The following is a 22,130-nucleotide window of genomic DNA, read 5'->3' as shown; positions in this document are numbered from 1 at the left end:
CGCCTCTACACCTTGGCGCTGCGCATTGCGTGCCCGGTGTGCTTGGCGGCAAGGTGCGATGATGCGGCTTGGCGCTGGCACGTGCACTTTGGCCATTTGAGCTTCGATGCTCTGGCCAGGATGGCGCGGCAAGGCATGGTGTGAGGGATGCCACTGATCGAGCATACCGGCGAGCTGTGCGACAGCTGCCTTGCCGGGAAGCAGAGGAGGCTGCCGTTCCCCAAGAAGGCGAGCTACCGCGCTGGCGATACCCTCTAGCTCGTCCACGGCGACCTCTGCGGGCCAATCACACCGGCAACGCACGGCGGGCAGCGCTACTTCCTGCTCCTGGTGGATGATTGCAGCCACTTCATGTGGCTGCACCTCCCGTCGAGCAAGGATGAGGTGCCGGCGGCAATCAAGGAGTTCCAGGCGCAGGTGGAGACAGAGACGGGGAAGAAGCTGCACGCGCTGCGGACGGATCGCTGTGGCGAGTTCACCTCGATCGAATTCGGCCTCTACTGTGCGGGACAGGGCTTGGAACGCCACCTCACGGTGCCGTACTCGCCTCAGCAGAACGGCGTCGTCGAGAGGAGGAACCAGACGGTGGTCGGCATGGCGAGGAGCATGCTCAAGGCCAAGAGGATGCCGCCGGCGTTCTGGGGCGAGGCGGTGAGCATGGTGGTGTTCATCCTAAACCACGCGCCCACCAAGAGCTTGGAGGGCACGACGCCATTCGAGCCCTGGCACAGGAGGAAGCCGGATGTGTCCTTCCTCAAGGCATTCGGCTGCGTCGGGCACGTGAAGAAGACGAAGCCCAACCTCGCCAAGCTGGAAGATAGGAGCACTCCCATGGTGTTCCTAGGGTACGAGTGTGGGAGCAAGACTTATCGGCTCTACGACCCGGCCAGCAGCAAGGTGGTCGTGTCCCGCGAAGTCGTCTTCGACGAGGCGACGTGCTGGGGCTGGGAGTCCGGCGATGGGGAAGCGACGCCAAGCGGCCTGAGCAGCTCTTTCACTGTCGAGTACATGGTGTACTCCGGTGCGGGGAAGCTGGCTCACAATGAAGGGGAAGTAACACCCTCGAGCGAGTCGTAGGGGACACCCTCAAGTATGACATAGGGGGCACCCTCGAGCGAATCGCAGGGGGCACCCTGGAGCAAGGCGCAGGGGACATCCTCGAGAGCGGGGCAGGGGACTCCGATCACTGTCGTAACGAGCATTGTTTCGTCGATTTGCTTCATCACGCCTCCGCCGAGCGCCTGCCCGAACATCGATGCCGATTACCCCGGTGAGCCACTCCGATTCCGTCTGGTGGATGACATCGTTGGCATGGGGAGTCCGCCCGGGCAGGCGGCCCATGTGCTGGACGACCTCGAGCTGCATCTGGGCAATGCAGAGGAGCCACCAAACTTCACCGCAGCAGAACAAGAGGCACGCTGGCGGGCGGCGATGATAGAGGAGATGGCGGTGGTGGAGGAGAACTGCACGTGGGAGCTGGTGGATCCACCGGCCGGTTGCCATCCAATTGGGCTCAAGTGGGTGTTCAAGGTGAAGTGGAACGAGCGCGGCGAGGTTGTGCGGCACAAGGCGTGCCTCGTCGCCAAGGGATTCGTGCAGCGCGAGGGCATCGACTTTGAGGAAGTCTTTGCGCCAGTGGCGCGCATGGAGTCCGTGCGCTTGCTGTTGGCGCTGGCGGCGGTGAGTTGCTGGAAGGTCCATCACCTGGACGTGAAATCGGCATTCCTCAACGGAGAGCTTGCCGAGGAGGTGTACGTGCAGCAGCCGCCGGGATTTGTCATCGCCGGCGAGGAGCACAGGGTGCTCCGCCTGCGCAAGGCCCTGTACAGGCTGAGTCAAGCACCACACGCGGAGAACATCAAGCTCGACGCCAGCCTCGCGTCGCTCGGCTTCACCAAGTGCGCCACCGAGCACGTCCTCTACACACGGCGGTCGAAGGGAGGCCTGGTGATCGTCGGCGTGTACGTCGACGATCCCGTCGTCACTGGAGCTGAGCAGCGGGACATCGACGCGTTCAAGGAGAAGATGAAGTCGTTGTTCCGCATGTCAGACCTTGGTCTGCTCACCTACTACCTTGGCATTGAGGTGGAGCAGACCGGGAATGCCATCACGCTCTGCCAGAGTGCCTACGCGAGGAAGCTATTGGAGCAGAGCGGATTGGGCGAGTGCAGGGCATGCCAGACGCCCATGGAGGAGAAGGTGAAGCTGTCAAAGGACAACATTGCCCCCTTGGTGGACGCCACGAGCTACCAGAGCATCGTCGGCGTACTGCATTACATCACGCACACGCGACCGGACATTGGGTTCGCCTTGGGGTACGTGAGCCGGTTCATGGCGGAGCCGCGGGAGGATCACCTTGCTGCGGTCAAGCATCTGCTTCGCTATGTGGCAGAGACGCGCAACTATGGGCTCGTCTACCCAAGGAGGAGCAGAGGAGAGCTGGAGCTGATCGGGTTCAGCGACAGCGACATGGCGGGCGACGTTGATGGACGAAGGAGCACGACTGGTTTGCTCTTCTTCCTTGGGGCGTGCCCGATCTCCTAGCAATCGATGAAACAGAAGGTCGTCGCACTGAGTACTTGCGAGGCAGAGTACATTGCGGCGGCGACGGCATATTGCCAGGGAGTTTGGCTGGGGCGGCTGCTGGCAGAGCTCACCGGAGAAGAAGCTCGGGCACCCGTCCTATTGGTGGACAACCAGTCCGCCATCGCCTTAGCAAAGAACCCCGTCCACCACGGCCGAAGCAAGCACATCGACACCAAGTATCACTTCATCCGTGATTACGTCGATGGTGGATAGATCAGGCTCGAGTATGTGGAGACAGCTCGAGGACATCCTCACCAAACTACTTGGGCGCATTCGACTCACAGAGTTGAGGACCAAGATTGGAGTTGAGTAGATCAAGCAAGAGAAGTGCAATTAGGGAAAGAATTGATAGATAATTACCCATACTCATACTTGTCATCATGTTTGAGCAGTAGTGGAAGCTCCTGCTACTGTGCTTTGCCATGTCTGGTCCTTTGACTTGGGTGGCAGATGGTTGCAGCATATAGTAGTAGCTGCATATTACTATATGGCAGCAGTAACTTGTAATAGTAGATAGCTGTAGCAGTAGGAGGTAGGGGCTGCAATGTACTATAGAGCCATGCATTGTAAATTCTCACCTTGACCAAGAGTGTCTATAAAAGAAGAGAGCAGCTGCAGCTCACAAGATTTAAACCGCTCCACTTTATGTGCTTTTTCCTAGTTCTTCTTCCTCTCATCTTCTTCCTCCACCTACAAACAAAAGAGGGTATTGTGTGTGGGGGGAGTGCCAACAACCCCGAACGCAAGGACGGGCTGGAAACACAAGTTCTTCTTCCTCGAGGCCCCAGCGGCGATGCAGTGGAAGTGCCCGGTGAAGTGGGCCGGGGCAAGCCCAGGAGGGAAGCTGCCCGCAAGGTGGAGCTCACACGGACGAGGCAATCCAAGAGCTCAAGCGGAGGGGGAGCGTTGATGTCATGTCCTTCCTGGCAGGCTGTGACATGCCCGTCGGCGACCAAATCCGGCTGCAGGCGGCGGTGAAATCGGAAGCCAGGGACAGAGCCGCGGCCCCTGCCGAGGCCAGAGACTGTGCGCGGAACAAGCGCAAGTCGCCGGCGGCGGCCTTGTCCTGCCCGCCGCCGCGCCTGCCGAGTGCCGACCCCAGCGCCGCGCCGCGGCCACAGCAGCAGAGCTCTGCTATGCCGGCATCGGCGCCGCCGAGGCCGAGCTTGCACGTGCACTCCGCTGGGTCCACCGCGCCCGTGGGCATGGCTCCGTCTCCGACAAGAACGGTGCGCCCTCCGACGCCGGCGCCCGCAGGCTTCGCCGTGTCGACGCCAGCGCCGCCGGCGTGCGGCCACTCTCCACAACAAGTATCTCAACGACAAGGAGGAGCATGCCCGGCTCGAGATGAAGTGCGCGGCCGAGCGCGAGCAGCTCATCGGTCACCTGAGCGCGGCCAGTGGTGAGGTCGCGCAGCTCAGGGCAGAGCACGGCGCCGTGCCGTGATAGCGAAGCAGAAGCAGCAGCACTGTAATATCCCAAATATTCAAATAATTTTTTATTTTATTTATTTCTTTTTGGAAAATTAGGGAGTTGATCTAAAGTTGACTTTTTGAATCACTGGTCGAATGAATGATCAGAGACCATGATTGCGTAGATCTCGTCGAAACGAATCCGTTTGACTATACATATACACATGCCCAATTCGATCATGAGACGAGTATGTGGCGATTCGATGAAGTTTGGACCGTCAGTTTCCTATTAGATTTCATGTTAGCATATTAGTGTGTCGAGCCTTCTGTTTTCCTAATCCTATTCCGCCGCCACCTCCTCCCACCCGTTCCACACGGTCACTTCCTCCATCTACCGCTGCTGCTGTTGATTCAAGCAAAGGGGACTCAGGGAGATTGGTGCTGGCGGCTATTGCTGACGCAAGGCAAGGGAGTGAGAGAACCAGGAGGAGGATTAGCGCTGCTATTGTTGAATCAGGGGAAAAAAGGTTAGCGTTTAGGGATTTTCTCCAAACTTCCAGAAAAGTCATGATTTAAACTTTGCTTAGCATCCGTACTGTCCTACTTGCAAGTCGAATTAGCTTCCATGTTTGGGTCTGACCTCGGAAGCCACGATTGGTAATCAGTTCCCTATGCAGAGTCTTGGTTTTTAAAACTGACCATCTGTGGTGCTAAATTTGACCATATGGTAGTAAGAAAGTTTGTAAAGGATGTTTTTATCTTTCAAATGGCGCTGGTTTCACTTAATTCCAATTAGTGGTTTAGGAGATATCATCGAAACTGTGTCGCTGTTCCTTTTAGAAAAGTTGTGCGCAGAAACTGATTATATAGTTTCGACTTGTTTAGAGGCCGAATTCCTTCTTCGATCTGTAACAAAAGTTGTAGGAAACTTTCTGTATATGTTCAAGATGTATTTATCTACTGCATTTGGTTAAGCTAATCAAAAGTTATGGGCCAAACAATGAGTAACTCAGAGAATTAGTCGTATTTTCAGAAATTATGAGAGTTAATGTTTTAGGCTTTTAGCTCTGGATTTCTTCGGGTATATAGGCTTTTGGTCGATACGAATTAGCTCCTGAGAGTAGTTTATTCCACAGGTTCGATAAATTCTAGCGGCGAGCGTGTGGCGCCGGGTTCTCAACAAGGTTAAGGCAAGTGCAATGACAAACCTCTTGATGTGTGATTATGTTATGGCTTTCTTGTCGCCCTTGGGCAATGTTTATTCAACATCTTTATTTCATATGTCAATTTCTTTAAACTTCATGTCATAATTTTCTAGTTCTATCAAATGTTCAAGATTCGAGTGTTGTCTTTCATATTATTCAAGTACCGGGGGTTTGTATAAACACCGGTTGTGCAATTTGGTTCTTATATTCAGATTCCTATAAATAATTGCTGGCCCTACTTATTCAGCTTTACCGATAAATGCTAAGGAAGTTTCAGGTGATGTCCGTTTCAGACGGAAACTACTGTTTCACTGTTGTTCCATCGCTTTTGGATTTCTATTGTTCATGAACTCACAGTCCCTCTTTCGGTTCCGAATTGTGCTTGCTGAGTATTTCTACTCACTCTTGTGTTTATTTGGTTTTTAGGTACCCGCTGATGAAGTATGCATGAGATGGAAGTAGCCACTTCATTATGAGCATGCACACCCTTTAGCCATTCATTAAACAAATCCCTAGGCTAAATAATTCTTTTGATGTTGTGGATTGTTGCGTGGTCGTTTGGTTGTCGCTTAAAATTCATTTATTCGATTGTGTTGGTTGAGGAGCAAGTTTATTTACTAGCTTTATATTCACTTTGCTATATTTATATCTTGTGTGCATCGGATGTTAGAGTTTACAAAGGGGACTGCCGAAATTTATTAGAATTTTTAATGTTTAGTGCAATTTAATGTTTTTAGTAGTAACCTCCAAGTATGTCATTACTTGGGGCGTTACAAGCACGCCGCCAAGACCGCCCAGCTGAAGCTGGAATTCGCGGCCAAGAACGCCGAGCTCAAGGAGGAGCTCATGGCCGAGGTAGAGCAGGTCAAGAAGGAGAGCTACGCCAAGGGCGTGAGGGACATGAGGCAGCTCACGCTAGACATGTACCCGAACGCCATCGACCCGTCGGAGCTAACGGCCGAGCTGCTGCTGGAGCCTGACTACATCGTTAGGGGATGTTCTCCGGTGAGAGCGGAGGATAGTCAGTGACTCGTGCGTGGAGCATTACGTGCAGTGACCGCTCTGGTTGGAGATCTGAGCACTGGCCGCACCCCTACTGTGGCGTGGGAAGAACCTGAACCGGGAGGACTCAAGCTCCTGCCTGTAGATGTGGCAGATCCTCGAGAGAGCTCTCCTGGCAGATTCACTGACTCTTGCCTGCAGAGATCTCCTAGGCACGTTGTCGTAGTTCACATGGACCTCCCTCCGGGTGCCATACCTAGGGTCCGGTACGTTGAGTACAGCTGACACGTGCCACTCCTTCTGACCGATCGAGGTCCTCATAGCGGCGAGCTTCAAAGCGTGGCCTCTTTGTGGCGCCGAGATAGCCTGCATCGCCTCCCACAGCAGCTTCGGGAAGGGACCTTCAGCTTCATCAACATAGTGGACTTCCTTCTCAGTCTACAGCTCGGGCGACACTCCTGGGGCTGGCGCAACTACGGGTGGCGATGAGGGGTCACCTCGACAAAGAAAAAACTATTAGCAAAAGGATCCATTCGTGCATATATATTGGCATGCATCTTCCAACACTCTGGGCTTGAACAGAATATTTTTTATGTTGCTTAACTCTAACGAGACTAGAGTTCGTTCCCTCCTGTTCCCTTTTCTGTCTAATGATCTTCTTTTCTTGTCGAAAACTTTTCTACCTGTTTCGACCTTTTGATCGTCCTGATCCTTTCCATGGGAAGAACCGTGTTACCTTTAGGGTGTAGGCCTTCATGTCATCCTTTTGATCTTTAGGGTTTGCCGAGTGCCGAGTGTCTAGTGGTTTGCCGAGTGCATTCCATCGGGCACTCGGCAAACAACACATTTGCCGAGTGTAAAAAAAAACAAAACACCTGGCAAAACAAAAACACTCGGCAAAGTCAAGGGTTTGCCGAGTGTATTTTACTACACTCGGCAAAGTTAAGGGTTTGCCGAGTGTATTTTCTTTGACACTTGGCAAATAATTTTTTTTCTTCCTCTTCTACCCTCCAAACTTTTTCTGCTCTCCATATACGGTACGTGGTACTCCATGTTAAAATTTAGTGTATTTCCCGGCCTATTTGCTATATTTAGTTAATTTATTTTATTAAAAGTAATATATACGGATAAGTCAAATTTGGACCGCAAGTGATACGAATAGTGGAATAAAATGAATGGAAAAATTATATTCATGTTATTGACTCCAATGTTAGGCCATATCTGGGAAATGAAAGGAAATTTTGAACATCTTATTCACGAAACATGACCACGAACACGTGTTAGAATAATTTTAAAATTCTATAAAAAAACAAACAAACTCTGAAAATCATGACATTTGTCAAGATCTCATGATATCATATGTGGATGCTGTGATAAAAAAATGAAAAGGTTTGCACAATTTGTCACATATATTGCCTATAATCTGAAGCATCTCCGAAGAAGAATAGTAACAGTTGTGAAGGATTCTGTAAGATTTGGAGTCAAACTGATGATTAAATAAGGGTTTGACTTTAATACTTTTTGTATAATCTATAGACAAAATAAATTGTTTCATGTGAAATTTTGGTAAATTTTCGGATCCGTTTGATAATTTTTATTTTTAACAACAATTATAGAAGTTTAATTCATATAAATTGAATTTGAGATATAATTGCATGAAAAAAGGCACTCGGCAAATCCTGCTTCGTCGTCACAACAGTCGTCGTGTGGGGTTTGCCGAGTGCTACACTTGGCAAATCTTTTGCCGAGTGTAATTTGGCTTTTGCCGAGTGTTTGGGACACTCGGCAAAGAGCCTGTGTCCCGTAGTGCTTGTCTTTTGCATTGGAACATTATTATTGGATTTTGTTTCTCAACCCTCGTTTGTTCCATCCATTGTCTCTTATAATTTGTTTCTTGTTGAATTTATGTCCAGGCGAAGACAAACACTTGCAACCCGGTATCCAAGAGGACGCTTGGTTGTTTGTTTTACGAGCAACCATCAAACATCCATCCATTGAGTTGGCAGCTTGCAAGCACATGTATTTGAGCATGTTTCTGCACACCAATGTTGGCATGGTCCTTAATGGTGTATTCAAAAGCATAAGCAATGATCCAAGAGATTACTAGGACCGAAATATTGACAGGAAAGAATCCAGTGGGGCTGGCCCAGGCGCCCTACCCTATTGACACTCTAAAGGTGAACCTCCTATTTTTGGGAACTAGCTTAGCAAACACATCATCAAAACCGTTAGTTAAGATCTGTTTGCCCATATTAATTGGGAATAAGATGGGTGTGTAGCACTTGCCTTGTCCAAAAAAAATTTCTTAGGAAAACAAACAATCGAACCGAACACTATCCTATAACAGGTCTAGCGTCAGGACGTAAGTACACGTTGATTCCCTCATCGAGCACTCGCTCAGACGGGAGCATGCGTTTTGTGTCCGGCCGGCCCAGCCCACGGAAGAAGCAAAGAGAAAAAAAAAAAGACGAAATGACTGGCACGACGGGCAACGAGTCGAAGGTGAGCCGCCCTGGGTCCGCGACGCGTCGCCGTCGGACATACGCTCCCACTCCGTCCCTGTGGCTGCGGTGACCTCGATCGAACACCGTCTCGGACTCGGAGACGTGCAGGAGGGTGATCAGGTCCACGGTGAGGGACAAGGCACTTGTCCTACCAGGCAATTGGTCCAGTCGTCCGGACGCTGCCCCGAGCTTTGATTCGAGCCACCAGAACGCACTAGGAAGAGAGGGGAGGGGGGTTTTCGCGCCGCGGGGTAGCTGGGGCAGCTGTCCCGCCCTACTGCACGGGGAGATCTGCCTATGTTCACAGGTACTCTGCTCCGTGAAGTTGGTACACGTTATAGGTCCGGAACGGGCTGCCCGGGGTTAATAAGATGATGAAACCAAGTTCTGATGCCTGCAAAAGAGGATAGGAAATTCAGAAGAGCTATGGCCGGCAAGTACACGCAGTGCCAAGCTAAGCACTTCCACTTCATCGGCTAGAATAGGTTGACGCAACAAAAGGAAAAGTTAGAACCGTACACTTGTATAGTTGGAACGTGGCGCTCGTGACATTATTCCAAATTTAGGCAAAAAAAAGTTCAGCTGAATTTCCTGATTTGAAGTGAAAATGTGAGGATGATGGTCTCTGCCAAATAATATGCATCTTGTGTTAGTTGAAAGAAAAAACGTGACTGCTTACAAGCAGAGGAACCCTATACAATGCAACAGTCCATAATCAAAGCTAGGCATCTCAGTATGCAGACGTGACTGATGAGCTGAGCTCGCCATCCATCCAAACGTCCCCTTAGTTTTGTGCTAGAGCAAATAATCTAAAAAAAATGCGCTTAGCCCCGGTGACACTTTCAACGCAGCAAGCGCTCAGGCGCGATGTCAACACCGCGGTCTAGACAGCAGCCCAGACATGTGGGCGCTCGTCTTTTGACCACGGAGATAGACCGCTTGCCATGGCATGCTGCGCGGCGCGGCCACCGGAGGCCCGTGTGCCCGAGGGCACGCCTGCACGGTCGTCAGGTTTTCTTTTGAGCAGGGGGAGACGCGCTCTCAGCCGTCCGTACGGGACAAAACGAAATCCATGTCTTTTGGAATCGTGTGTGACGGAGAGCATCTGGCAACCAACCAACAACACAACGCTGGACATGCTGGTGGTACGGTGGATTGGCCGGGCCATCTTTTCGTCTGACTCGAAAACGCGTAGTTACGGCTCAGGGAGGCCCGTTTGTGCCCGGCCCGCAGAAGAGATTTTATTGTAGCAGCTAGCAAAATTTATAGCAGACGTAGGGGTTGTTTGATTTATGGGACTTATGCAAAAGTCTTTGAGACTTATGCGGTTAAAAATCCAAACATGAGGGACTTTTTGGGGCTAAACTGGTAGTTGGGGACTTTTTGAGGCTAAACTGGTAGTTGGGGCTAAAAAAATAGAAGTCCCTCTTGAGGAGTTTTTTGAGACTAAAAGTCTACATGAGGCCTACTATTCCACTTCTACCACTGGTCCCCACCTCTTGGATGCATACAGATTAGGGGTAATATGATACTTTGTACACTCATGACCTCTAATCCCTTTTAGTCCCTAGAAACAAACAGATAGGGACTAAAGTATTTAATCTTGGACTAAAATTAGTCTAGTGACTTTTTCAACCAAACACCACCATAGACAAAGTCCCCGGCCTCTGCACATTTGTGTGGGTAAGGCTTGGGGTTTAAAAACAACCCTTCCCCAGGCTCCGCACAGTGCGGGAAGCCTACGGCACTGGGTATGCCCTTTTTTTACCACCATAGACAAAGTGAAAAAAAAAGAGTTTGCAGGGCGCACGTGTCACGCGCCTGACGGCTGGATTGGTGGCTGTTAATGTTCGAATTCCAATTTTGAAATGCTAGGTGCGAATGCCACGCACACCGTGCCACCAGCACACGAGCTACGTCCTCGTGCTCTGAGTGTGCCTTCATGCGGCACGTCTGCCACTCACTCGGCGGCCCATTTCAGCTCGGCGGCGCCTCACTGGCTCTCCAGTGTGGGATTAAACTAGAGTGAAACCAACCAGCAGAAAATGGTTTCGAATGGACAACGTCACTGGGGCTCTGGGCTTTTGCCCTTTTTGCGTGGTTGAGTCAGTCGATCACTTGGGCCCTGCTCTGCTTTTTCCGGCCTCCGCTCAGTCTCAGCATCCTGAACCGCCGTCGGCCAGCATCGTGAGCGCCGTCGGCGGGACGAACACCGGCGACGAGTCGAACGTGAACCGCCCCGGGTCGGCGCCACCGTCCGGCGCGGCGCCCTGGCCCTGCTCCTTGCGGGTGACGTCGAACACCGTCTCGGAGAGGCCCAGGGTCCTGAGCACCACGGTGAGGAAGGCGAGCAGCCAGGCGGAGGACGAGACGATGCGCTGCATCCGGTGATTGTTCCACCAGGCGAGCACCGAGAGCCGGCAGTATACTCGGCGAGGTTGTAGGCGTTGTAGGTCAGGAACAGGGCCAATGGGATGAGGAAACCCGGCTCTGACGCCTGCACAAGAAGATACATTCTTATTCATGATTGATGCAATCACTAGCATTTTAAACATAGTTTATCATAAATAAATGCTAACAAAAGAACAATGTGTTCAAATATATATGATTGATTGCCAATGAAGATAAAATTCAGAAGAACCATTGCAATAAAATGTCACTGAAGAATACTAGATGGTACACTGACGACAGAAGGTTATTATTACCTTTGGCAGGAAGAATTGGTTTGCAAGGAGGCAGTAAGGTCCCAGCAGGGCGTAGCACAGCTCGAAAGGCGCCCTGAGCGGCCACACGTCGATGACGAGGTACCCGAGGCACTGCCGGAGCTCGAGACGCTTGGAGATGCACTGGAGGACCGGGTTACAAGCGCAACACAGCAACAGCGCTGGCTAGCTTCCTGCTTGCTTTTCCAAGAGAGTTATGTTATTTGGCCTCGCCTTTACTAACAAGGTGATTAGGTGAGGCCCCCTAGTCTGGGTAAAGTGAGGCAAACTGCTAACTCCCCTTGCCAGATGCTGCTTTGAGCAATCCACATGGCCTAGGTGTTACCTTCTTTGAGCAATCCAGCAGTACACGTTGGGCGCATTTGGGCCTACAACCCGCGCATGGAGCACGGCAGCCTCTATATGCGTTGCTGCCCTTCCAAGTTCCAACCTACCTGGCGAGCTCATGGCGTTCGGACACCAGCACCCCACGTTTCCTGATGAACACTAGCGACATGGTACTCCAATGAAAGCAATATGACAGGCATGGTTTTGAGTGTTGTTCAGCATTGCAATTAAAATTGCATGCAGGTTGTTGCTATTAAAATATCAACTTTTCTAGTCTTTTTAGAAAATAGTCAACATCAACTTGTGTATGGAAGAAAGTAAGAAACTAACTATAATACCATCTATCAAGGATTACTCTACAAGTTAACTAATACATGTGTAAATAAAGAAGTACATATCGAACTGCAAGAATGCTGAATCCCTATCAGTTAATAATACTTATAGAGTCGATGCAGCACAGTTAGATGCAATCAGAGTCATCCACCGCAATATTTCCTGCTATGTTATCATGTGTACTATATCTGATCTTAACCAATAATCCTTCTGATCTGATCCTCAACTTTTTCACTTTTCTGCTGTATGGTCACTCGATCACAACTCTTTCTCCAGTAGAAAATGCACATTCTGAGACCACTGTTGATGCAAGTATTGCCAAAATATCAACCTAGAGATGCTTAGTTCTAGTTCCCTGCATGATGTATCACATCTTGTATCTGACTTGTTCAACACATGCCATTTCGTATCTGTATACATAATGATGTTCCACATATAGCAGGCACTACCGGATTCAATGGCTTTGCCGAGTGCCGGTTACACTCGGCAAAAGCCAGTTTGCACTCGGCAAACGCTTTGCCGAGTGTAACACTCGGCAAACGCCACTCGGCAAAGCCTCTCACGGCAAAGGGGTCTTTGCCGAGTGTCGGATTTCGGGCACTCGGCAAAGACTTTGCCGAGAGCCTTGGCCCTCGGCATAGGAGCCACGTGGCGCGACTCTGGGCGGGCTCTTTGCCGAGTGCCTAACGGCAGGCACTCGGCGAAGTACTAACTTTGCCGAGTGTCGGCGCCTGGCACTCGGCAAAGCAGCCTCCCAGGGTCCCGCCACGTGGTCGCTTTGTTGAGTGCTGGGTCCTGGCACTCGGCAAACTTATAAAAAAGTTTGCCGAGTGTTTTTGCATAAGCACTCGGCAAAGTTGCCAAAAAAAATTTTATTTCTTTTTTCTCTGTTTTTCTATATAAATACAACAAAAATATATATAAATGCAGGGACATTACAGGCAGTTATAACAACAAATATATAATTGACAAATACGAGAATAGCATCGATACAAATAACGAGTCCATCACATATATCACAAGTCCGATAGACAATACATCACATAGAACGAGTCCATCACATATATATAGTCCAATACATAAAATATGTCCACAAGATAATGTCACAAGCTAAGAGTCCATCGACACGCCAAGTCCACTAGTGTACAAGCTACGAGCAGGTGTCACTCACGGTCAGGTGGGGGGCGGGGGGGGGGGGGCAAGATTGCCACGGGGCCGCCGGCGAGTTCTGGTCCGGAGGAGGGTCGTTCGATGCGTTCCACGACTGATTCTGCAAATAGAAACACATAAATTGAGTAAGAATAACAAAGATATAATAATATCTACAAACAAAGTATACTCACGGGAGTGTCAGAAGGTCCTGCAGGAGAGTAAGCCTGAGCTGGTAAGGCGAAGGGAGGAGGCGGCGTCGCATAGTTTATCGACGCGCCAAGTCCTTGCATCTAGGTGACCATGCTGTGCAACATAACCGACTGCTCCTCCATCAGCTTCCGCTCCTGCTCCAGCTTGGCCTCGATCTCCATTCGGCGCCTCCTCTCCTCCTCAAACTTTGCCTCCATCTCGGCCTACAAGATTTTAACCTCCATGTTACAATACGAAGCAAAGTTTCATTTTAATCATAGAACGACAACTAAATCTAAACTAACCTGTCTCTGGTGCACGCTGGACACTGAAGTCTCAGGCCGTGGGCGTATGGGCGGGGTCGAGTCGGTGGTACTTGCCCTAAGCTGCGAGAGACTAGGCGTACTCGCCGTGTCGACCAAGCTGTTGGTGATCAAGTACCGCCTGTGCTTCTTCCCTTGTCCCGCCCTCATGATGGCTTCTCCGGAGAGTGGCGCGGTGGCCGGATCCCAAGTCTCCCCGTGGAGCGCCCTTCCCACCTCCATGTATGCATTGATGCGCGCGTGGATGCTTGGGTTTGTGTAGGCCTCTGGTGGAGCCGCAGGGTTGTAGGCCACGTCCGACGTCGCCCTGCCCATGTGAGACATGGCGTACGCCGTGAAGTCGTTGCAAGACTGACCTGGATGTGACTCCGACTGCCAAGAAGTCAACAAGATGATTAGCCAAGTTTTCTTGTACTCGCCGAGGCTAAGGCTTCCTTGATGATGTGCCAGACCCGGCATCATCAAGCGACGCTCTCGGCATAAGGCATGCTGGCGGGCCCATTCCTCGCTGATCCACTTGTCCACCATCATAGACCAGCACTCGGCCTTGTTTGCGCACCAGTTCGGAGGCACCTAAACGTAATGAAGTGCGTGACATATTGTAATATCAAATACAAGATAAATGAGTAGATATGACATTTATTTACCCTTAAGTACTGGTCTCGCGTGAGGAAGATGTCCCTTGCGGCTGGTTTCTTGACGATCCTCTTCTCGAATTCGGCGCAGTACACAACGACGGCTTGGACACACGCCTCGTAGTGCATGTCCTTCACCAGCTTGTAGCAAGCCTCGTGAGCCTGCTCGTTCGCTCGGGCCTCATAGCCTTCCTCGCACCTGTAGAAATCCTGCATATATACCCACAAGATAATTGCAATCATCATTCGAAAAATTGAAACAAAATGCGATATTTCGATCATTTTAGTGCGAGGATTACTTACCCACAACTCCCCAACCACCCGCCTCGCTTTGGTGGTGAAGTTCCTTCCTTCACGACCAGTAGCGTCCGGGCTGGCCATGTAGTGGTCCCACGTGTATGCCGGCTCCAGGACCCCAGCATGCATCACGAGCCCGGGGAAATGCTGCCGGCACAGAAGACCCAAGATACCATTGGGCTTCCGTTTGTGCTCACCAGGCTGCACAAAAAACCACCCCCTGCAAGAGTGTTTAAGGTAAAATTTTAGTTAGTATTGTGATTTTAAACATATGTATTGCATAATAAATAAGTACTAACATACTTACTTAGGCTCTAGTGGCCGAATCATCGGGCGTCTCGCTAGAGGTATCGGACGTCGCGGGAGTTGCGACGGTCCACGCAAACACACCACCCGCTCACCTCCTGCCGCCCCCTCCTCGGCCTCCTCCTCGTCCTCCTCCTCGTCCCCCTCCACGTGCTCCTCCTCCTCCTCGCTCCCCTGGTCCTCCACCCTCTCCTCCTCCTCCTCCTCCTCGTCCTCTATAGAAGGGGTCCTCTCCCTCCTCCCCCTCCTCACCTTACCTCCTCCACCACTCCCACTACCTCCTCCTCCACCCCTCCCTCTCCGTCTCCCTTTCGCTCCCCCTCCTCCACCACCTTTGCGAACACTACGGCTCCCGGACCCCTCAGGTGCGTCGGACCCACTACCGCCTCCTCCACCACTGCCCCTGTACACGGAGCTCAGCCAAGTCATCTTGTGACCGCCTGGCATCTTTGTTTAGTTACCTGAAATAAAAAGGAGTGAACGAATTAGTCAAGATAAACAATACTTGCAAATAAATGAAAATAAAGAAAATATAACTACAAATTAATATAATATATATTAAATATTGCGAGTCCTATATGTTTTAGAAGTAGTCATCATAATCGGGATTAGCTGGAACGTAATCCTCATCATCACTATCAGCTATGTCAACATAACCAGCAGAATCCGAAGGAGGAATGTCGTCTTCACTTTCTATGCCTAAACGTAGTCGCTCTAGTAATTGTAAGTCCTGAATATTTTGAACCTCATCTCCACCTTCCTCGTCAACTTCCCTTTTATTGTCGACTTCCATTCCGATCTCGTCGGAGAAGTCTATCTCGAAACTCCCTTGTAGCCCCTCTTCTTGAAAAAACTCTATCATTGTTGTAATCTTCGTTGTTTGGGAGAGGTAGTTTGCCGTGTGGCGATACTTTATACACAACATCCCAACCCCGAAGACGGTGGTCGGTTTGGCACGGGTATGAGAGATAATAAACTTATATGGCTTGTTGAGCCACAATGTACACATCATCTCCTTGTAACGTTGAATCCTATCGAATTTCGACTAGGCCAACACTAGGGGTATGTCTTGTTAATGTTGGATCAAACCAATGGCATTTGAAAATGACTGGAGTGAGCGGTACAGAACCATGAAACTTGAGTTCGTATATTTTTTCAACTCTTCCGTAATACTCGACTCCGTCTTGACCTGGCATAAAAACGCTGGTATTAGTTGTTCTTCGATTGGGTCGACTCTGCTCGTATGTCATCGTGTGGAAGCGATATCCGTTCACGTCATAAACGTTAAAGATATGCAGAAAAAACTACATATCTCCAGTCGTATCTCTTCCGAACGGGAGACGCCTAACTAGTTTACGCGATCTACAAACATGATTTACTAACTACATATCATTATCCAAATGAACTAAACTCTAAATTAGTTATCAATATTTCGATTGTAAACTAAAATAAACTAAATAAATGTATACTTCACTAAATAAACAAACAAATTAAAAATATACACTAAGAATATATATAAACTAAATTCTAAATAAACTAAATTCTATATAAACAAACTATAAATAACTATCTAAAAATAAACTAAATAACCTAAATTTGATATAAACAAAATATAAATAACAATTAAAAAAACTAAATTCTATATACACTAACAATATAAACAATTAAACTATAAACTAAAAATATTAAAAAAATTACCTTCCCGGCGTGGAGCTGCGGGCCGGCGACGCTGCGGGCCATGGGTGGCTCGGCTGGGGCGGCGCAGACCAGCGGCCTTGCCGGCGTGGAGGGGCGGCCGGCGGCGCTGCGGGCCTGGGGCGCTGCGGTCCAGGGGCGGCGTGGACCTGTGGCAGCGGCGGCGCAGGCCGGCGTGGCCCCAGGCGGCGACGAGCGGCGGCCCGGCCCGGGGCGGCACGGACCAGCGGCGGCGCCGGCGCGGGCCCGGGTGGGGCGGGGCGGGGCGGGGCGACGAGGCCGGGGCGGTGGCGGCGCGGCTCGGGTCGGCGGCGGGGGCGCGGTCCGGGGGCGGCGTGGACCTGTGGCAGCGGCGGCGCAGGCCGGCGTGGCCCCAGGCGGCGACGAGCGGCGGCCCGGCCCGGGGCGGCACGGACCAGCGGCGGTGCCGGCGCGGGCCCGGGTGGGGCGGGGCGGGGCGGGGCGACGAGGCCGGGGCGGTGGCGGCGCGGCTCGGGTCGGCGGCGGGGGCGCGGTCCGGGGGCGGCGCGGGTCGGCGGCGGGGGCGGGCCGGGGGCTCAACGGCCGCGGCGTGGCGCGGAAGGCCAGCGGCGCGGGTCGGCGACGGTCCGGGGGCACGGTCCGGCGGGGGGGACGGCAGCGGCGCGATGCGGCAGGGAGCTGCCACGGGACGCAAGGGAGGCTGGGGGGAGGCGATGTGGAGGCGTATGGCGGCTGGGGGTCGTCGGCGCGTTGTATGGCGGCGGGGGAGCGACGGCGGGGAGGCGTCCGGCGGCGGCGGGGCGGGGGCGGTGCGGTGCTGCGGGTCGGGAGCGTGGGCGCGGGGCGGTGTTGGGAGGAAAATGTGACAAGTCTGGGCGCGGGGTTATTGCGCTTTTTTGCCGAGTGTCACGATCCGGCACTCGGCAAAACCGTATATGCCGAGTGCCAGATCGGCGGCACTCGGCAAAGTTTTTAAAAAATATTTGTTTCATTTTTTGCCGAGTGCCGGATGAGGTGGCACTCAGCAAACAAATTTGTTACAATAAACTGCAAATTAGAATCCAGATAAACCATGATTTCAAAAAAAACATTATTTCATGCATAATTATTTCAAACTCAAATTACAACAATTTGTATTTCAAGTTTCTTGATTTTATGCAAGAAAACCTGTTATTTCAGGTGTTTCTAAAGTCAAATTTAATTTATATCAACAAATTCATTTTGATGAGGTATGTAACAAAAATGTAGTGACTATCAACTAAATAATTTGCCAAAATAATGCAACAATTTATGGTTCATGATTTCATGCAAAAAACCCTATTATTTCATGTGTTTAAAGATCAAGTTGAAACTAAATATATATATTGATTTTCAATGAGTGCCAAAAATAATTTTATATATACATAACAAAATAAAAAATTAACCAAATTTTCAGAGGACACATATTTTGTTGTTATTTCTCTATATAAAAAGTTTCACGTTGAAAATCATATGCGACTTTCATTTCAACCTCAAATCCAATCGGATACTACGCATCTCTCTGAAACTTTTTCGGAGATCCTCCGGCTTATAAGCGGCGTACCTTGTAATGTGTCCGAAATGCTGTCAATTTTTTTCCACTCTATCCTCGCATGAAACCAAGAGATTTGCACAATTCCCATGATTTTCAGACATTGTATGCTATTTTTGGTTTTTTCCAAACGTCCGTGCACACGCTTGTGATCAAGTTTCTTGATAAAGATGCTTCAACTTTTAAGTTCTTTAGCGCATATGGCATCAGTTTTGATTCAGGTACATAAATATCAAATTTCCATTCATTGATTTCGAAATTTCGACACACTTCTAATTTTAAATTAACTTCAACCGAATATTCCCCGCAAACAAAAAAATTAAAGGAAAATAGTAAACAAATCAATAAAAGTATTTTATATTACTAGGGATTAGATTATAAAATTTAAGTGGGGACCAAAAAAATTTGAAGGCCCAATTTTTTTTTTAAACCAAGTTTGCCGAGTGCCTCGGCTCCAGCACTCGGCAAAAGAAACTATGCCGAGAGCCAGGCCAACGCACTCGGCAACGTTTCCCCTTTGCCGAGTGCCAGGTGGAGGCACTCGGCAAAGACTTAACGCCGTCAGCCCCACTGACGGGCGGCGCACGGCGGGCGCGCGTGCTGGGCACGTGCGCAGGCTTTGCCGAGTGCCGCCTGGCCAGCACTCGGCAAAGGTGACGCGTTGCCGAGTGCTATTATTTGCCGACGGCCGGCACTCGGCAAATCCCGGACATGCCGTGTGCCGCTTTTTTGCCGAGTGCCCGAGGCCTGGCACTCAGCAAACCACATCTTTGCCGAGTGCCCGTGGTCTGACACTCGGCAAAGGCCTCGACACTCGGCAAATACTCGTTTTCCGGTAGTGAGGCAAGGAAATGATAGTAGCTGATGATGATTCTATTACAGGTTCGCATCTTGGACTCTTGGTTTTCACCCCTAATCTTTGTTGGCCGAAGCAAATTTTGGATTGTGAACTGCTATGGCGCCCTGAGTTGCACCAGTTCTATAGCGTTATTTTCCATTGTCATGCACATTTCGTACCCGTTTCTTTCCTGCCACCTCACACTCCTAATTGCCAGTGCCATCCTTACCTTCTAGTTTTTTCTAGTCCTCATCAGTTGCTACGTTTTCTGCTGAGCTTCTATCAAAGCTTTCAATGAGGTATACATATGGACAGTATATACAAATACATATGGTGGCAGGTAGGTGAGATCAGTAATATAATTCTTGTCATTTGAGTTGAGTACATATTGTACATTTTTTTACTATACTACTTGAATTCACAAGTGTAGTGGCTTCTTATTGAACAAAATGTTTCTATGCTATTCATATATGCCTTCTTACAGTTTATTAAAATTATCATACAGTTGTTCTGTCGCATTAAATTTCAAAACAAAATAGGATATCTACGCCTGCTACATTATGATGGTAATCAAACTCAACAAAATAATGCATTACCCTATTTACATGTTGGATACATCAGTAGTAATGTATAATATGCAAGGAATATGTTTTCGAGAAAAGTAAATATGTTGCATTTGATAAGATCAAACTCAAGATGTCATAGCACATACTCCCTCGGTTCCAAATTATACAGGCCGTTTTGGCTTTTCTAGGTACATAGTAAAAATTATGCATCTAGAAAAGTTAAAACAACACATAATTTAGAACGGGGAAAGTGTTGTTTTTCTCAAGGAAAAGGATAAATATCAATGGTTTAAAATGGATAACGGTAGAAGCATTTTCTTAATAAGCATCTATTATGTACTTAACAAGAGATCACATCCATTTATCTAGTTTAGAACCGAATGTTGCAGCCAAAAAACAAGAAAATGTCAATCATTTTGGAGAACTTACATCTGTTGGGCTTCATAGGGGAATGCATGTATGGCTACACGTTCACAAGTTTGAGCACATGGTGAGCAAAGAAAAGCAACGCAAATTCTATTGTGCCCGGTGATATGCATGTGTCGAGGCAAGGCAGATGATCAGTATAGATCGCACTGCGGCAGGACGGTTCACCTTTTGTTGCCTGTCCCGTACCTATTCCTGCCCATGCACCACTACGCTCATCACAAATGATGATCAGTATCGCATTACAAGCAACAGTGGCAACTTGCAAAAAAAAATCAAATGAAATGGATCAGAGCTGATGGACGACTGCAATCAACTTCAGAGATAGCATCACAGATGCAGTCAAGTGTACCCAGCCATAATCACATAGACACAAAAGCATTGAGTGTATCTTCGCTGCGGTCGTGATACATACACGCACACACGACGCTAGCAAATGGATCACTTGATGGCGTCAGTTGCGGACACAAAGGTGCCCTTCCCGGCACCGGGCCACCCCAATACGATGCTGGGTTCACCAGTCGCTGCCACTCACCAAGCGCGAGCTGCCGGTGCCCTACACAGCACCAGGAGAGCATGTCCGCCAGGCCCACGCATGTACCAATGGCTTGGGAATTGGGATTGTTAAGATATGAGTTCAGGATAGGCTAGGCTTCGTGTGTTGTTGAGATCCTCTAGCTACTTATATAGGAAGTTGGTTGTGTTGTGTATCTACTTGTCTTGTACTCCAAGATTGTAAGCGCCACGCCAGGAGCTCATCCTGGCCTATTTAACACAAAGCCGTGAGCCTGAGAAGGCATCACGTTAACACATTCTCAAATGGTAATCAGAGCTAGTTTTCTTTTTCGCTTGCGCCATGGCTCTCATCCCATCCTCCGCAGTTGTGCCTTCTCTTGGCTATCCGGTCACGGAGAAACTTGCCAAGAACAACTACCCGCTGTGGAGAGCCCAAGTCATCTCTGCGTTGAGAGGTGCGCAGATGTCCGGCTACGTCGATGGCTCCGTCACTGCGCCAGAGAAGATGGTTCCTACGAGCTCCAGCGATGCCACGCCGATCCCTAACCCTGCCTACGACAAGTGGGAGGTAAAAGATCAGCAGGTTCTCAACTACATGCTGTCATCTCTTTCTCGGGACATCCTTGTTCAGGTGATCCCTGCCGAATCTGCTCGTGCGGTGTGTGGGTCGCCATCGACAACTACTTCGCGTCACAGTCCTGTGCGCGTGTTATTTCCACGCGCATGGCTCTTTCCATGGCGCAGAAGGGTAACTCCACTGTCGCCGAGTACTATGCCAAGATGAAGACCCTTGCAGATGAGATGGCATCTGCAGGGAGGAAGCTTGAAGATGATGAACTCGTCTCCTACATACTAGCGGGTCTCGACATCGACTTTAACCCGCTGGTATCTGCTATTGCTGCGTGCGTGGAGCCCATCTCCGCTGGGGAGCTCTTCACGCAGATGACAAGCTTCGAGCAGCGTATGGATCTGCTCCATGGCTCTGGCTCGTCTGCCAACTCTGCATCCCGTGGTGGACGCAGGGGTGGCAATTCCCGCAGTGGACGCGGAGGAGGAGGTTGTGGTTGCGGCGGTTTCGGCCGTGGCCGCCGCAATGGACGGCAGGGCGGCAATGGGAGTTCTGATCGTCCCGTTTGCCAGTTGTGTGGCAAGGAGGGCCACACAGTGATCAAGTGCTACAAGAGCTTCGACGCTTCCTTCACCGGCATTACGGAGCACAAGAGTGCCTCATCTGCGACTACATCCTACGGCATCGACACCAATTGGTACATCGACTCCGGAGCGACTGACAATATCACCGGCGATCTGGAAAAGCTCTCCGTGCGTGATGAGTACTCTGGCAATGATCAGATCCACACAGCTTCAGGTGTAGGTATGGAGATTCAACAGATTGGTCAAAGCACTGTTCATACCCCTGACCGTTAACTTCTTTTAAACAAAGTTCTCTATGCACCTGCGGCCAACAAAAATCTGATCTCTGTTCATCACTTTACCGCTAACAATAATGCCTTTTTAGAATTTCACCACGATTTCTTTCTTGTCA

General features: G+C 49.9%; 1 protein-coding gene and 1 non-coding gene across 2 annotated transcripts; one reads left to right on the top strand and one right to left on the bottom strand.

The window, feature by feature from the left end:
* Positions 1 to 13,527: 13,527 nt before the first annotated feature.
* Positions 13,528 to 14,031, bottom strand: LOC120642979. The gene is made up of 2 exons (XM_039919527.1): positions 13,739 to 14,031; positions 13,528 to 13,657 (listed from the first exon to the last, which is right to left on the bottom strand). Exons 1-2 carry the CDS (start codon positions 13,976 to 13,978, stop codon positions 13,535 to 13,537), a joined length of 363 nt encoding a protein of 120 aa, XP_039775461.1. The 5' UTR covers positions 13,979 to 14,031; the 3' UTR covers positions 13,528 to 13,534.
* Positions 14,032 to 21,406: 7,375 nt separating this feature from the next.
* On the top strand, positions 21,407 to 21,545 carry LOC120643235. Its single transcript, XR_005662923.1, has one exon. It is a non-coding gene; the product is annotated as a small nucleolar RNA Z247 (small nucleolar RNA).
* The last annotated feature ends 585 nt before the right edge of the window (positions 21,546 to 22,130 follow it).

Source organism: Panicum virgatum, chromosome 7K (genome assembly GCF_016808335.1).
Source record: "Panicum virgatum strain AP13 chromosome 7K, P.virgatum_v5, whole genome shotgun sequence".
In the NCBI taxonomy this organism is placed as follows: domain Eukaryota; kingdom Viridiplantae; phylum Streptophyta; class Magnoliopsida; order Poales; family Poaceae; genus Panicum; species Panicum virgatum.
Note: the sequence above shows the minus strand (reverse complement) of the source record. Positions and strands in the feature narration are given on the sequence as shown.